Source organism: Temnothorax longispinosus, chromosome 10 (assembly GCF_030848805.1).
Source record: "Temnothorax longispinosus isolate EJ_2023e chromosome 10, Tlon_JGU_v1, whole genome shotgun sequence".
Lineage (NCBI taxonomy): Eukaryota > Metazoa > Arthropoda > Insecta > Hymenoptera > Formicidae > Temnothorax > Temnothorax longispinosus.
Window position 1 is genome coordinate 14,362,295 of NC_092367.1, and position 15,324 is coordinate 14,377,618.

General features: G+C 35.4%; 2 protein-coding genes across 2 annotated transcripts; both read left to right on the plus strand.

The window, feature by feature from the left end:
• The first annotated feature begins 5,455 nt into the window (after positions 1–5,455).
• LOC139820892 (uncharacterized) lies at positions 5,456–7,628 on the plus strand. Its single transcript, XM_071791478.1, has 3 exons — positions 5,456–5,912; positions 6,003–6,703; positions 7,614–7,628. The coding sequence occupies exons 1-3, from the start codon at positions 5,456–5,458 to the stop codon at positions 7,626–7,628; spliced, it is 1,173 nt and encodes a 390-aa protein (XP_071647579.1).
• Positions 7,629–9,397: 1,769 nt separating this feature from the next.
• Positions 9,398–13,223, plus strand: LOC139819907 (puff-specific protein Bx42-like). Its single transcript, XM_071789675.1, has 8 exons — positions 9,398–9,495; positions 9,701–9,854; positions 10,002–10,169; positions 10,241–10,548; positions 10,641–10,776; positions 10,905–11,163; positions 11,278–11,659; positions 11,757–13,223. Exons 1-8 carry the CDS (start codon positions 9,398–9,400, stop codon positions 11,965–11,967), a joined length of 1,716 nt encoding a protein of 571 aa, XP_071645776.1. The 3' UTR covers positions 11,968–13,223.
• Positions 13,224–15,324: the final 2,101 nt, after the last annotated feature.

Consider the following 15,324-nt stretch of genomic DNA (forward strand, 5'->3'; position numbering starts at 1 on the left):
ACTTTTCCCAAAGTTTTATTTTAATCAAACAAGTATTACAATAAAAAAAAAGAAAACTCTGATTCAAGATGTGGCAAGTAAATTTTCGAGCGTTTCAAAATATCGTATTAATGTTCTTCAGCTTGAGAAGTAAATGAAAGTAACGTATCATTAGTTAAAAGAAAAGTTTCGGTTACTATACAAAATGTTATTTTGACTAACAACAGTAATTTATTGTAATAAATGACTGAAATAAAACGTATGTAGGGATGGGGTATATATTGGCTCATATCAAGACACGCTTTGCTTGACTTGTTGTTGCTGCGCGCGTGAGACCTGTTTGAGCATGTAATTTGCTACCTACAATGCTGATAAAAGCTAGATATATATTTATAGTAATATTTTTATGTTGAAGAAAGCTGCAGATTGGAGGTTCGCGAGCCTCGCGCGAGCCCATCGGCTCGACAATGTGGACGCATGATCGATTAGCGGCGCGGTACGTTCGGCTCGCTGTTCAGCTCGACAATGTGGACTAACACGGATTCACATGTATAACACGATGGAAAAATTTTAATACTTGCTTGTTTTAAAATAAAATTAAAAATACGTAAAAAAAAATGTATTGGTACATTTTTAATATTTATTTTACATCTTTTATAACAAACTTTTATATCTTTTTTATAAATATGGTTTTCATATGCATACATAATCCATATATGTAGGGATACCTGAATGATAACGATAATATTCTTGTGAAATTTTAAGTGTATTTAATGAAGAAAATAAAGTATATACAAGAGAAGATGTTAATTGGCCAATAGACGAACAAGAAATCTGCTTGGTCGTGATTAGTTCGCCGACCACATACGAGTTATCGCTAAATCGTTTAGCAAATTACTCGAATGGAAAAGCGTTTATTGTTTGTCAACTGTGTTCATTTGGTTAATGTTTAGAAACGCCGATGCCTTATTTGCTCGATCTGTCTTATCTTAATATTTCGCAATTGTAATATTTCATTGTTACAATAATTTTTCTACACTTAGTCGTCTTGACCCTAGAATCTGAATATAGCTTTTGATATGTCAAAGGGTTCTTAAGAGAATCAATTGTTCTTAACCATCATTACGCAAAAATGCTTTAATTATATTTAATAGAATCCTAAAGCGGCACACTTCAAATCTGAATCTAATTGATTCCTTTTAATCGAAACAGTATTTCGCTTTCTTTTGACGCTTATTATTATAATTTCGTTTATTTTCCTCTTGTATAAGCATTATACATTCTCATGTTTGCTCTCTCAACTCCAATCGATTCTCTTGGAATATCGCTCCCCATTCGCTTTCAATTTTTTTTCTCGAAATTATTTTTTATACGATATGTGTACCGAACATTTAGTTGGAATAAAATTTTATCAATGCTTCAATTGAGTATCGCGTTTATATATTGCTGGGTTCGATCTAAATATTTATATCAGTCTCCTAGTTTTGGTGTTATTAATTTTGTTAATATAGCTATCTGTTTTTACGCCACCAGAATTCCTTGGTTCGCTCGTCCAGTCCATGCTACCAACGTCGCAGCATTCACCGCAAAATTCGAATACCTATAACACTAATGCACCAATGGCCGCGTTCAGCAGACCAAACCGCTCAGTAGCAGTCGAACGTGATTGGCTCTTACTTTTAGAACCAACCAATCAACGCAGAGGGTTGATAAGACGACACTCAACAGTTGTGTCTGCTGAACGCGGCCAATGATCAACGCACCAATGAACAATCATAGTGATAAGTATATATAATGTTCAGTATTTTCTTTTTAACAAATTCGTTTGATGTAATAGCGATTCCTCCGTCCAAGATAATTTATTTCGGATTTTCAAAAAAAAACAGCCAATTTATTTAATTTCTATAAAACCTTTGTTAACCTAGTTGATCGCATTCCGAAAAGCGATACAAATTTCGAAAATGCATCCACGACTACAAAAATATGACGATATCTTTTTTTAGTTGAAGACCGCGGTGGTCCAAGATGATCAATATAATAAATTTCGATAGAATTGTAGAGAAAAGTAGAATATAACCGGGTACTCCTCTTTTTTTATTTTTTATTAAACGAAAGAAGGAGTATACATAGAGGCCAACCTAAACACGCAGTCTATTGGTCGACCGGGTATCTCTATTTCTTCGTGACAGGTGCTGCTATCCTCGGTTAAATCGTGTTATTAATTGTGTTAATGCCCACACGATATTTTTCTCTGGGAAAAGTGCAAAGTGTTCGAACCAGAAAATCGATATCGGAACAATAATAAAACGAGCCGTCGCGTAGACTCTTTCTACACAGAGCATCTGTATTAGAAAAACTCGGTAAGTGCAGCACTGCATTCTGTACGTATTAGTAATTAGAGAGTATATCGCACCAATTTTGATCTTTACTTTGTACGGCGAAATGTACAGCCGCCGTGTTTATTATTATTCTCGTGTTGAGGCAAAACCGAGTAGGGAAGACCAGGGCTAGAGAACACACGGGTTAGTTGTCATCACAAAGCTTATATTTCACTTAATAGATGAAGTGGCATATTCTTCTCTTAGTGTAGGTTGCTTTTATCGTGTTAGTCGGATGTACGAAATAGCTCGTTTCAATAATATCGCATGTGATATTTACAAGCATTTTTTTTAAATTGTACGTGGTAAGTAAACTATTCTTACCTCTATTTTTATTGTTCCGTTGGTTTTTGGAATTACTAGTCGCAATTTCTTTTTAGTCATAAGAATTATTGTAGTTTTAGATAATTTTTCCTGTATTTAATTAACCGTCATTGCAACATAGTTTATAAATATAATTTTCTTTGTTTAAAATGACCTTTCGAGGTAAGTTGTCTCAAATGAGATAGGATTCAAAGTTTATGAGAATTACTATTCTTTTCTTTGCTCTAAGTTTATGAGAGAATTGTATTATATTACAAAGTTTATGAAAATTATTAATTTTTTGTTTAATTCATACTGCAATATATTATTAAGTTAAACCTATACAAGAAACTGTCACTGACTTTAATAAAATATTAAACCAGGAATTATTTGTCGTACATTTCCTCTATATGAAAGATACGTGATAACCAATCCGGAGTCATGTGAAAACCAACCCTGGGTATGGAGTAAGTTGTCACATTTGCACTCTTCTACTTAGAATTATATAACTTTTTTGTGTATAAATATAAATAAGTCAAATATTTTTTTCTTACACCTAAAGGATGTAGCTGCATCATAAGATAGTACGATATTATAAAATATTGCTAACATTTTTCTTTTAAATCAGTGTTTAAAAAATGTGACAACTAGCTTTGGTCTTCCTTTTATTTTGGATTTGACCTACATCTCATACAATGGAAAAAAAACAGTCGTCTATTATTTGGTGGAAATAATTTTGGAACAATTACTTTTACATTTACAACAAAATTGAAATTTTATACAACAAATTGCAAATTTCTACAAATTTGTGAAAATTGTAGAAATTCATGGTAGGTAAATTGCAATAAATTATAGTGAGTTGTAAAAAGTATTTAAAATTTTTTATAAGTTTCAATAACTTTTTACAAACATTTTTATGAGGATGTAGTAAATTACAAAAGTTGTAAAAAATGTCTATTTTTACAAATTTCTACAACTTTTCATGAACTTATTTATAGCAATGTATAACTAGTTTAGCAATATTATAACTATTTACAACTTTCTACATCTTTTTACACAGCATTAAACAAGTTTTACGTAAAAGGCATTTAAATTTTTTATGTCAGCACATTCTCTGTGATACGTGGCTAATATATTTTTTAGCATTATGAGTTCATACAAGATTCAATACTATTTTTTCTATTTTTATGCAAAAATACAAGTCGTATAAAGTTATAATAAATCGTAAGAAAAGTTCACTATTTTTTACATTTTAAAACAATTATGTGGTAAATTGACGTATTTTTTTTAATACTTGTTTTAGTACTCATCTTCACTTCTGGAAGTGTTTTACTGTAACGTAGAGAAAATAAACAATTTGCAAGTTGATTTAAATGTTTTATTTACTTCAAAATACCCCAAAAATTAATTGCAAAATACAGTTTATTTATTAATCGTGTAAATGACCATAAAAAGTTTTACTTACATATTAAGAATTATCTATTTGCATAAATACACATGACCTAATAAAATATAAAACTTAATAATTTTTTAATTTAATAATTTAATATTAAACATAAAATATAAAAATAAAATATGAAAAAACAAAAAATATAAAAAATACTTTTCTTATCTTATAAAATATATTTCTTTGTGTTAAATGCAATAAATCACACTCATAAAAATAACTAAATAAGATATGCAACAACTTATAAATATATAATAATTATCTAATTTCTTAATCCTTATCAATTAGTAACATACTTTATTGTAAAAGTGTTGAACACATATCGCGTATTTACGGGTCTATATACTTCAGTAGGTCCAAAAAAAGGTGATTTTTGTGCATTTTTTGTGAAGAAAGTAAACAAAATAAATTATTCAATATTTTTGGATTATATTTATGATACTTTTAAGTAGTTATAAAAATTTTTTCAGCCCATTTGGCGAAGCGGGATACTGGGCAACGGCGACCTGTGCGCGGAATAGGTTGCTCCATGGCGGAAGTCCTCCAGGTCGTAAAATGTGTCTGAAACATCGAATCAATCGATTTTCCTGTTCAGTACAAGTGTCCCTATAGAGTAGACTACAATCATATCGATATATGCAATATTTAATTTTTTATAAGCAAAAAAGTATCGAAAATTTATAGTAAAAATTAATTTTTCTTTTTAAACTGCCGCCATTTTATGAATTTTTATTCAAAATAATTTTTTTTAGTCTACTCTATAGAGACACTTGTACTGAACAGGAAAATCGATTGATTCGATGTTTCAGACACATTTTACGACCTGGAGGACTTCCGCCATGGAGCAACCTATTCCGCGCACAGGTCGCCGTTGCCCAGTATCCCGCTTCGCCAAATGGGCTGAAAAAATTTTTATAACTACTTAAAAGTATCATAAATATAATCCAAAAATATTGAATGATTTATTTTGTTTACTTTCTCCACAAAAAATTCATAAAAATCACCTTTTTTTTGGACTTACTGAGGTATATGGACCCTTAACTCTAAAAGGTTGTAGTTGCATAAAAACTTTCTACTTGAATTTATGAAAAACTACAAACATCGTACAAATCGCATAGTTTAATGTAAAAATTACGTAAAAGTAATATAAAAAGTAATTACATCATGTTGTAATTACATCATAAGAAATTGAAGTTTTTACATTATTTTTGCGTGAAGAATTGTAAAATTATTTCCAGCAGGTTATTTATTTTTACAGTAATCGGACAAAAATATTTTTAAAAATATCATTCACTTTATGATTTTTACATATAATATTTTACTTTATTTATTTTTTTTAGATATAAAAATGGCACAAAATTATGAGGGCTGGTCTGAGGAAAACATGGCTGCAGCAATCGAAGATCTTAAGAAGGGAATGAGCCAGAAAACGGCTGCTAAAACCCACAAAATTCCTATTGGTTCCCTAAAAACTAGGATATATAAAGCTAAAAAGGAAGATCCGTCTTTTTTAAAAGCTGTCCCGAAAAATAAAGCAGGCAGGCGTAATACTTTCTCAGAGGCTCAAGAAAAAGAATTTGTAAAACACATACTGGTTTTAAAAGAAAGGTTATTTGGCATCACTTTAATAGACATACGCAAACTCGCATTTGAATTTGCTGAAAAGAACAACATTCCACATATATTCAACAAGAAAATGAAAAGAGCAGGGAGTTGGTGGCTCTACGGTCTCCTCAACAGGCATAAGCACTTATCGCAAATGAATTTTGAAGAAACTTCTCCTGCAAACGCGAAGGGCTTAAACCGTACAGCAGTTCAGTCATTTTTTAATTTATTAGAGTCTGTTTATAATAAATACAAATTCTTACCTAATAACATTTATAATGTCGATGAAGCGGGCATTATAATAGAGCCAAAACCATCAAAAGTACTAACTCTGCATGGAGAAAAGCAAGTTGGCTCTTTATCTTCCAGTAAAAAAGTTCTCGTTACTACTGAGATATGTATGAATGCTGCTGGTGATTATATGCCCACAATGTTTATTTTCCCCATAAAAGAAGTAAGCCCTGTGTCGGATGGCTCTTCTCCCGACTCATTTGCTGTTTATCACGAGAGTGGATCGATTCAGCAAGACAGTTTTATTACTTGGTTCAAGAAATTCATTGAGTTTTCTCGCCCCTCACCTGAAGAGCCGGTGCTTTTGCTTCTAGATGGACACGCTTCTCATACCAAAAGTGTGGAGCTTATCAAACTTGCACAAGAAAACAACGTCATCATCTTGTCTTTCCCTCCGCATTGCACACATCAGTTGCAGCCACTTGCCGTATCATTCATACCTCCTTTGATGACATATTATAAACAAGAGGTGCAAAAATGGCAAATTGATCACCCAGGACGATGTGTAACAATATGTAAAGTGTCGAAATTATACGGAAAAGCTTTTTCTAGAGCAACTGAAAGACAAACTGCTATAGACGGTTTTAAAAAAACGGGAATATACCCATTGAATAAAAACGTGTTGGCTGATCTTAATGCTCCATCAAAAACCACTGAAAAACCTATGCAGCAGAAAATCCAAGGTGATGAGGCCCGCTCTGTAATATCTGGAAACGACAAAACCCACCTGTCAACATCTATAATTTCCTCGAATTTCCCTTCCCAAAAAGAAAAACATATTCAGGAGAGAAACAAGAAAAGAGAAGAAACTGCCATCCTGACTTCGTCTCCCTACAAAAAGCAGGAAATGGAGACTGCCACTCAGAAAAGAAAGTTAGAAATAGAAGCCCATAAAGTTGAAAAATTAAATAAGAAGAAAAGGCAGAAAGACAGCTCATCCTCAGATTAGGAAGAGAACGAAGCCTGCATCTCTTGCAATGATTTGTCAACAACAATCGAGCGATGGATACAGTGTATTAAATGCAATGGTTAGCCTATGAGTCCGGGAACAATGGTAGAGCAAAAAAGCATCTTTGTTTGTGATTTTTGTTTATAAAATACTTTTTTGTATTGTACCCTTATAGAAATTTAATACTGTAAGTGATTTTTTGGCTAGTGATTAATCATTTAAAAGCACTATTAAAAGCACTATCAACAGTGCTTTTAATAGTGTTTTTAAGTGATTAATTACTAGCCAAAAAATCACTTACAGTATTAAATTTCTATAAGGGTACAAGAAAAAAAATTTCTGCATTTTAGTAAATATTAGTTTGCAAACAACCTTGACTCCATTTATTAAAATGAAGAAAAATTTTTTTTTTATTAGCATATGTGTATTCACTAAGAAAAATGCAGAACATTTTTTTCTCATTGCCAGTGTAACTTGACTAAGATAAAACAAAACTTCGTAATCGTATTTTGTAATTGTAACTTCGGTGTTTCACATGTTTCAACCGATTTTACTCTACCGGTGGAGCAAAAAACCGGGTATTTTAATGTTTTTAAAAAATCCTGTTATCCTTATGTTAATTAAGTCTTTTTTCACATAACTAAGCCTTGTTTTCTCACAGTTCAAGATCCACTAAAGACTACTAACTCAGCAGAATCTTTTTGCCCTTTGATTTCTTGTAGAATAGAAAGACAAATCCAAAAAAGCACCCGGTTTTGCTTCACTTTTAGGTATAAGATTTAAATAGCCATCTATCCTGCCTGTTTTTTATTTGTTAAAAATTCACGACAACTTCGAATATTCTTTCGATCGTATTATGCATATTAGCAAACTAATAATTCTGTTTTATTAGTGATGTTTATGTTTTTTTTCCAAGTATGTTTGAGTGTATTTTTTTCATCTTGAAGACAAAGCGATATTTATATATGTCGCAGGCAATTATGCGTGACGCTATTTATACACGATGAAAAGTGTCGCGTCCTGTTCGAAATTTCGGAGCAATTCGGATTGTATTTTACAGATATTGGTAAAGGCTCAGTCACAATGAGAGGAATAAGGAATAAGATAAAGGAATTAGGAATAAGGCATGTTGCATCTCACTTTAATGTACGTGTACTGAAGTAAGATGCGACATTCCCTTATTCCTTATTCCTTTATCTTATTCCTTATTCCTCTCATTGTGACTGAACCCTAATACACACTTTGTGTCTGAAGCAACCATTATAGAAGTCGCGCGCGTTCTTTCGAATCTTCTCCGATTATTTAAATCCACAGCATTTTCAATCGCAAAGTGAACATTTTCATGACCACGCCGTGATATCAGAAATTGCAAACATTTCGACGCTACTGACTGAGTGTATATCGCCATTGTCCTCTTTAAATAGTAGTCCGCCTCTCATAACGTAATTCCGTCGCGTTGTCCTTTGTCCGCTAGCGAATATGAATATATAAAATTTATGAGTTTGCATCCTCTCGTTAAACATTCTTTCTCTTAACTCATTTACTATTAAACGACTGTGGATATCAGTGAATAAACGCATCAACATGTAAATATTTTTACCTGGGCGAGATATATATCTATAAAATACATATAATCGAATTTTTCAAGTAGCAAAGCCCATCTAGCGACGCAAACACGCAGATCTTTCTTATTCACTGTCAACGAAAACACATGCATGGCAATTTATAGTAACAATTTTCAAGATAATTTTTAAATAAATTCTAAATTTTCGTAGCTATATATTATTGTATTATTGCAAGAGTTTCGCATAGTATACGCATATCTGATGTAGCGCATAGTCGTCGAGGCATGTGTAATTCCGTTTTATTTTCCGAGGCATCCCCATGTGTAATTCCGTTTTATTTTCTGTTTATGAAATTTCAATACCGGCTTTAGTACTTAACGCAAATTTTAAACAATCAAAAGTTTTTTGTTTCTTTCGCACCGAACTCAAATTTTGTGTATCTGCTTTCTGTAAATTACTCAGAGAATTAATTTTTAATAAAAAATTTTTAATACATTTGCAGAAGTATCCATAGTTAAACCAAATTGCTTCACGTTTTCTAGCTGTGGAAATTTCATTACGGTTTTGATTTTACTCTCACTATAGACATCACAAACCCGCGCTATGCACGCGCTATTTAACTCTAATATAAAATTTTACTGTTACTATTATCAAAGAGACTCTGTAGTGTCTCATCGCGCCAAGTACGCGCGGGTCGCTGAACGCCGAGCGGTCCAGCGCGCGGCCGCCGCGGTCAGCATATCCCATCCAGCTGGGTAGTTCGGACACGAACCATTAGCACGGACGCAAACCATGTGCAGTTACCGAGCGAAACGACGTAGTTGAGGCGCACTTTCTCAGGCGGCGCGTCGGAAAATGCGTCCCCAGTAAAAACACAGGAATGGTCTCTCTCGGGGGGGGGGGGGGGGGTTCTCTCAGTTTCTCTCTGATCTTAAGTAGATTGAAACAGAAGTCTTGTTCGACGATGTCTTTAACAAAGTAAGGGAGTGTTACTTTTATATGTATATTTGTATATTAAATAAAATCGTTTCATTGCTGTTTATCATAATACTAAGTAATATAAAGGCGAGACGTTCTCTCCCTGAGATTGACTTGAAAACAGAAATCTTAACCTAAGAATCAGTGTCTGACAAGTAATTATCTGGTTGTAATAGTAGTTTTTTCCATTTTTCTCTGCAATTAGCTTGTTACCTGCCCCCACCCAAGTGGTGTGGGACAGGGAGGATGAGGCACGCGAACAAAAACTGCGCCAGAGGCCCGTCTCAGCGTTGGTCAAAGCTGTCGTCACCGCACCACCTTATGGACAGCGACGAGGATGGGTGCCACGCACTCCAGAAGTGAGTAATTGCTAAAGACCTGCACAAACAATCATTCTTTGTCAGCATAATTCAATTACTTTTGTGTTTTATGAAATTACGAATGATTACGGTTGGAATATATGTATGTACAATAGTACTTGGAAATGTATGGTGTATGTTGCATAGGACTTTGGAGATGGAGGAGCCTTCCCCGAAATTCACGTTGCGCAGTATCCACTTGGAATGGGGATGAAGGGCAAGGAATCGACAAGCAATGCCCTGGCGATACAACTCGACGCTCAAGGAAAAGTAAAATATGATCTTATAGCAAGACAAGGTCATGGTAAAGATAAAGTAAGTTTCGATTTTGCTGCAAATATATTCTCGGACTAGCATTTTAATCTATATTAATTTTTTTTTTATAGATTGTCTATAGCAAGTTGAGCGATTTGCTACCATCAGAAATTACAAACGAGGAAGATCCTACCTTGCAACGACCTGTCGATGACGAAATTGAAGAAACCACGGATAAGACGAAAAAAGCGTTAGAAAAGATAACGAGATCGAAGATTGCGGCGGCCATGCCCGTGAGATGTGCGGAGAAACAAGCTCCGGCTCAATATATACGTTATACGCCGTCGCAGCAAGGGCAATCGTTCAATTCAGGCGCAAAGCAGAGGGTTATCAGAATGGTGGAGGCACAAGTAGATCCTCTGGAACCACCGAAATTCAAGTATGTAGAGCAAAAATAAGACGATCGTGAGAAATCGTACAAAGAACAGATACAATTACCGGATGTATTAATGTAAAGATTTACGATTGCAGGATTAATAAAAAGATTCCGCGAGGACCCCCATCTCCTCCAGCGCCTGTCATGCATTCTCCCACGAGAAAAGTGACGGTGAAGGAACAAAAAGAATGGAAAATTCCACCGTGCATAAGTAATTGGAAAAACGCAAAGGTATTTGCAAATATTTACTTCGTGCTGAACATCACGTATATCTCGCTACCATAAGAGAGACAACAATGAAATATAATTAGATGTATTCGATTCTACCTAGGATTAAACAAAGCAATGTTATATTTCAGGGTTATACAATCCCATTAGACAAGCGTCTTGCTGCGGACGGTCGGGGCTTGCAACAAGTTCACATCAACGAGAACTTTGCCAAGCTAGCAGAAGCTCTTTACATCGCTGACAGAAAAGCCCGTCAAGCTGTCGAAATGCGCGCGCAGTTAGAGAAGAAATTGGCTCAGAAGGAGAAAGAGAAGAAGGAGGATAATTTGAGGCAACTCGCGCAAAAGGCCCGAGAAGAGCGCGCCGGCTTGAAATCTGCCGCGACGCTAGGTTTGTATAATTGCCAATTGTTTATACACAAAATAAACAGCAGATAAAAAGAATATTTCTGAAAATTAAGACAAATATTCAAGTGATAAATAAATGCTTTCTCTCTTTCAACAGATAAGGCTGAAGAATCACGCGAGAGAGACCAACTCAGACAAGAGCGGCACAAGGATCGCGCTCGCGAACGTAACTTGGCTCGCGCCGCGCCTGACAAACGGTCTCGTTTGCAACGCGAACGCGAACGCGACATCAGCGAGCAAATCGCTCTCGGCTTACCCGCAAAAAGCATTCCTAGTTCGGGAGAGGCGCAGTTCGATCAGCGTCTCTTTAATACCAACAAAGGGATGGACAGCGGTTTCGGACACGATGACGAGTATAACGTCTATGACAAGCCGTGGAAAGATGGCAATTCTATCGCTTCGCACATTTATCATCCCAGCAAGAATATCGATAAAGACACGTACGGAGACGATTTGGAGAAACTAGTTAAGACAAATAGGTGAGAATCTTTCTATTTTTGTTCACGGTAATATAAATAATTATGAGTGGTTGTCTATAAATTTAAAGTTGCTATTGTTGCTTATTTTTTATTGCAGATTCGTTCCTGACAAGGAATTTAGCGGAGTCGATAGATCAGTCGCTCGATCGGGACCGGTACAATTTGAGAAAGACGAAGAGGATCCTTTCGGTTTGGATCAGTTCTTGAAACAGGCCAAGCGCGCCAGTAGCTCGACCACGACAACAACAAAGCGCAAAGATGAACGCGAACAGCGTAGAGACGATCGTGATAAACGTAGGAAGCATTAAGTATGTTTAATGCTTTCATATATTACGCGAGACATTCTTAAGGCTCCTGGGCTCTTTCCCGACATCTCATGAGATGTGACGTCAGAAGCGAGAAATGTTGAGAATTGACACGTTGAGAATTCTTGCGTAGTATTCCCAAATAAAAAGATATTTGCTTAAAATAACACTACAGATCACTTCATCACACTTTGAAAATACTCCGAGTTGAAGTTAAGTCTACCCCCTTTCCCTTGACAGTTAATAAGCAGCCGTAAAATGAATGTAATACGAAATCTAGTTATGCGCCTGCGCACAAGCCTGCATCGTATCACATTCGTTTTACGGCTGTTTATTAACTGTCAAGGGGTAGACTTAACCTCAACTCGGAGTATTTTCGAAGTGTGCTGAAGTGATCTGTAGTGTTATTTTAAGCAAATATCTTTTTATTTGGAAATACTACGCAAGAATTTTCAACGTGTAATTTCTCGCTTTTTTCTCACAACATGGCTGCGACGAGTACCCAGGAGCCTTAAAAGTTTATTCCATTGTTATGGCACGAATCTTACTCCCTGGGCACGATTAAAAAAACCATTGGAAAACATAGAATATGTAACACAACTTATTTTTATTTATATACATATACATAGATATATAAATAAAAAGACATTACTTTTTAAATATAATTAATTATTAATCATTGTGAAGATGTATTGCACACTTCTGCTTTGGAATGTTAGGAAACATAGCAAGCAACCCTATGTTTTGTCATTATATTAAATTCTTGGATCGCATCTTGAGTATTCTTATTTTTAATTTGTATAAATCTAGAAAAGAATTTTATACAGCACACGAACCACAATTAATAAAACTTGCTGATATTGCTATGCCATACACTTCTTTTTAATGAAGCAAAATTTCCATGAAGACTATGGTAGCATAATGTGTATGAAAATTTTATCTTCTACCCACAATTTTCCGTTCTATTTTTATAACTTGCTTCACGGAAAAGCAAACGCGTTTTACATTTTAATAAGAAAGCTTCAACGAATTTAATACCGAAGAATACTGTAAGAGGGACTTTACAGGTCGCTTTATGAGTGGAAATTATTGCTTTATTTTCATTTATCTATCTTGGATTTTTTTCGCAGAATAACGCAGTGTTTCGCGTTTTTTATCGTTAACCACTTATTCTTGCCGTAACACTGAATAAACTTTTAAAAAATCTCGTATAATAAATGCAATTATACATAAATGTGAAATATATAACTGGAAGAAAATTATCTTTTAATTTTTATTGGAGAGATCTAAACTGTTTTTAATTCGTAACGCGAGAATTAACAGAAAAAATGCTTAAAGCTGCGATTTAAAAGTCGGTATTCATAGTCAAATCTTATATATATAAGATCGTCTTAATATCTTCAGATACTCTATAGCCAATAAAACGAGTCGTACAGCGTTTGAAGATGAACTTGAGACGATCTTAAATATAAGCTATGAATATCGCCCTACAAATCTGAATATTTTCTGAATTCCGAATAATTTCTGAATAATATCTACATAAATTCAGGGATTGATTCGATTTTTTTTTTTTTTCAATTTTTAGTGGAATACATTTTCTTTCGAGTACATTTTAATCGACTCATTTTTTGCGCGTTATAAAATTCTCGCGCAACAAACGTATAAATGAGTGCCGCAACACTACACTATTTCGACCGATTAGTAATCTTCGTGCCCTCGTGCCAAATTTGACATTGGTTACCCGCGGCAGCGAGCCGCTGTCTTCGAGATTGAATGAAAAGCAAGCCGAAGGTCCTCGCGTGACCGCAAAAGCTAGAAACAAGCAACAAATCCACCGCGCATTTACACCCAGCCTTGGAATGTCGATCAGAGGTTGTTGGATGTTTGCCGGTTTGAGGAATTTTCACGGTTTGGCCGTTCGCCAAACGGTAGCACGAGCACGAGCCGACGTGCTCGTTCCAAGCTGTTAACTTACCATATTCGAATGCCGCCACTTTGAACCACCGCCGCCGTTTGATTGCGAGATGGACGGATCTCGACTGAAGAAGCGCACGTCTGACCAGAACCGGCTTTACCTACTGTGCCGCCCTCTGCGCACCGGCGACAATTAATAATCGTAAAAAAGATTTGAAAGACGAAAGATCTATTATTTTTACGAAGATCGAAGATCCAGCTCATTTTATTGCTAAAGATTTATACATATATTGAAACAAATCTATAGCAAATTTTTCCGTAAAAAGGATTTTCCTGTCAATCCTGTCATCTCTTGTCTTCATCTTCCTAAGCAGTGAACTATAATCTCCGCGATATACAAAGATCTTTAACGATGAGATAAATAAACTAAAAAATGGATGTATAGGCTCTGTTGGGAATCCACGAATAGCAGAGGAGCAGGCTAATTAAGTGCCAAGTGTAAGTAAACGGTGTACAAAATTCATTCATTATAGAATAATGTTCTTCGTATGTTTCGGCCCAAGTTTCGGGCCATCATCAGCAAAAGATAAATCAATCAAAATGTATTAAACTAAATAAGCTAAAATAAATAAACAATACTTGTTTTTGTTTATAACAATAGTAGCTTCGTATGTGTTCTCTACGATTAATCGTCACTCATGTCGACTTGATGCGGGCGGCGCAGTAGATACAAGTGATACAACCGGCTCGGGTCAGCCGCATATCTCTTCAGCCGAGAATAATGTCCATCTCGCGATTAAACAGCGGTTCGCAGCGACGGCATTAACATATACTAATTAAAAAATTCTCTTTCACGAAAAAATATTATTAAAACGGTCGCGAATACGGCTGTCTTTAATAAAAATAATAATTTAAAAAGTGTAGCTTCAATATTCAGTCTGCATATATTATTCCATAAAAGGCGCGTCAATTTCTTCGCGTTTCCGTTTATTTTCGCGGCAGTTTTATGACAATTCTGACGCGTCGACGCGGCGCGTCTTCGGCATGAAAGGAACGGTGAGTTTCCGGCGCGATCGGGTAAACCTATCGGTATTTTTAGTAACCCTTTCCGACATCGAAGCTAACATCCCGCGTGCATGTATCCAGCGACGGAGAAACACCGCGTCGCGCCTCGATGCCTTTACGTCGCTACTTTTAACGATCTCATTACTTAACATCCGGTTTACGGGGAGGTGTGCCACGTTTTCATCTGCAAGAGGAACAATCTTTTCCGAGCAAAAACATACCGCTTCCGTGCAATTTTGTATACGCAAGTTAAATTACTAGACGTGTACATAACGCACGCACACGCAAATGCGCACGTACAAAGTTTCCGAGCTGCAGCTTTCGCGCGACGAGATGAGCGCAGATTCCCTGCGAGGCCGGAAATTGCATCGGTTTCGCAAA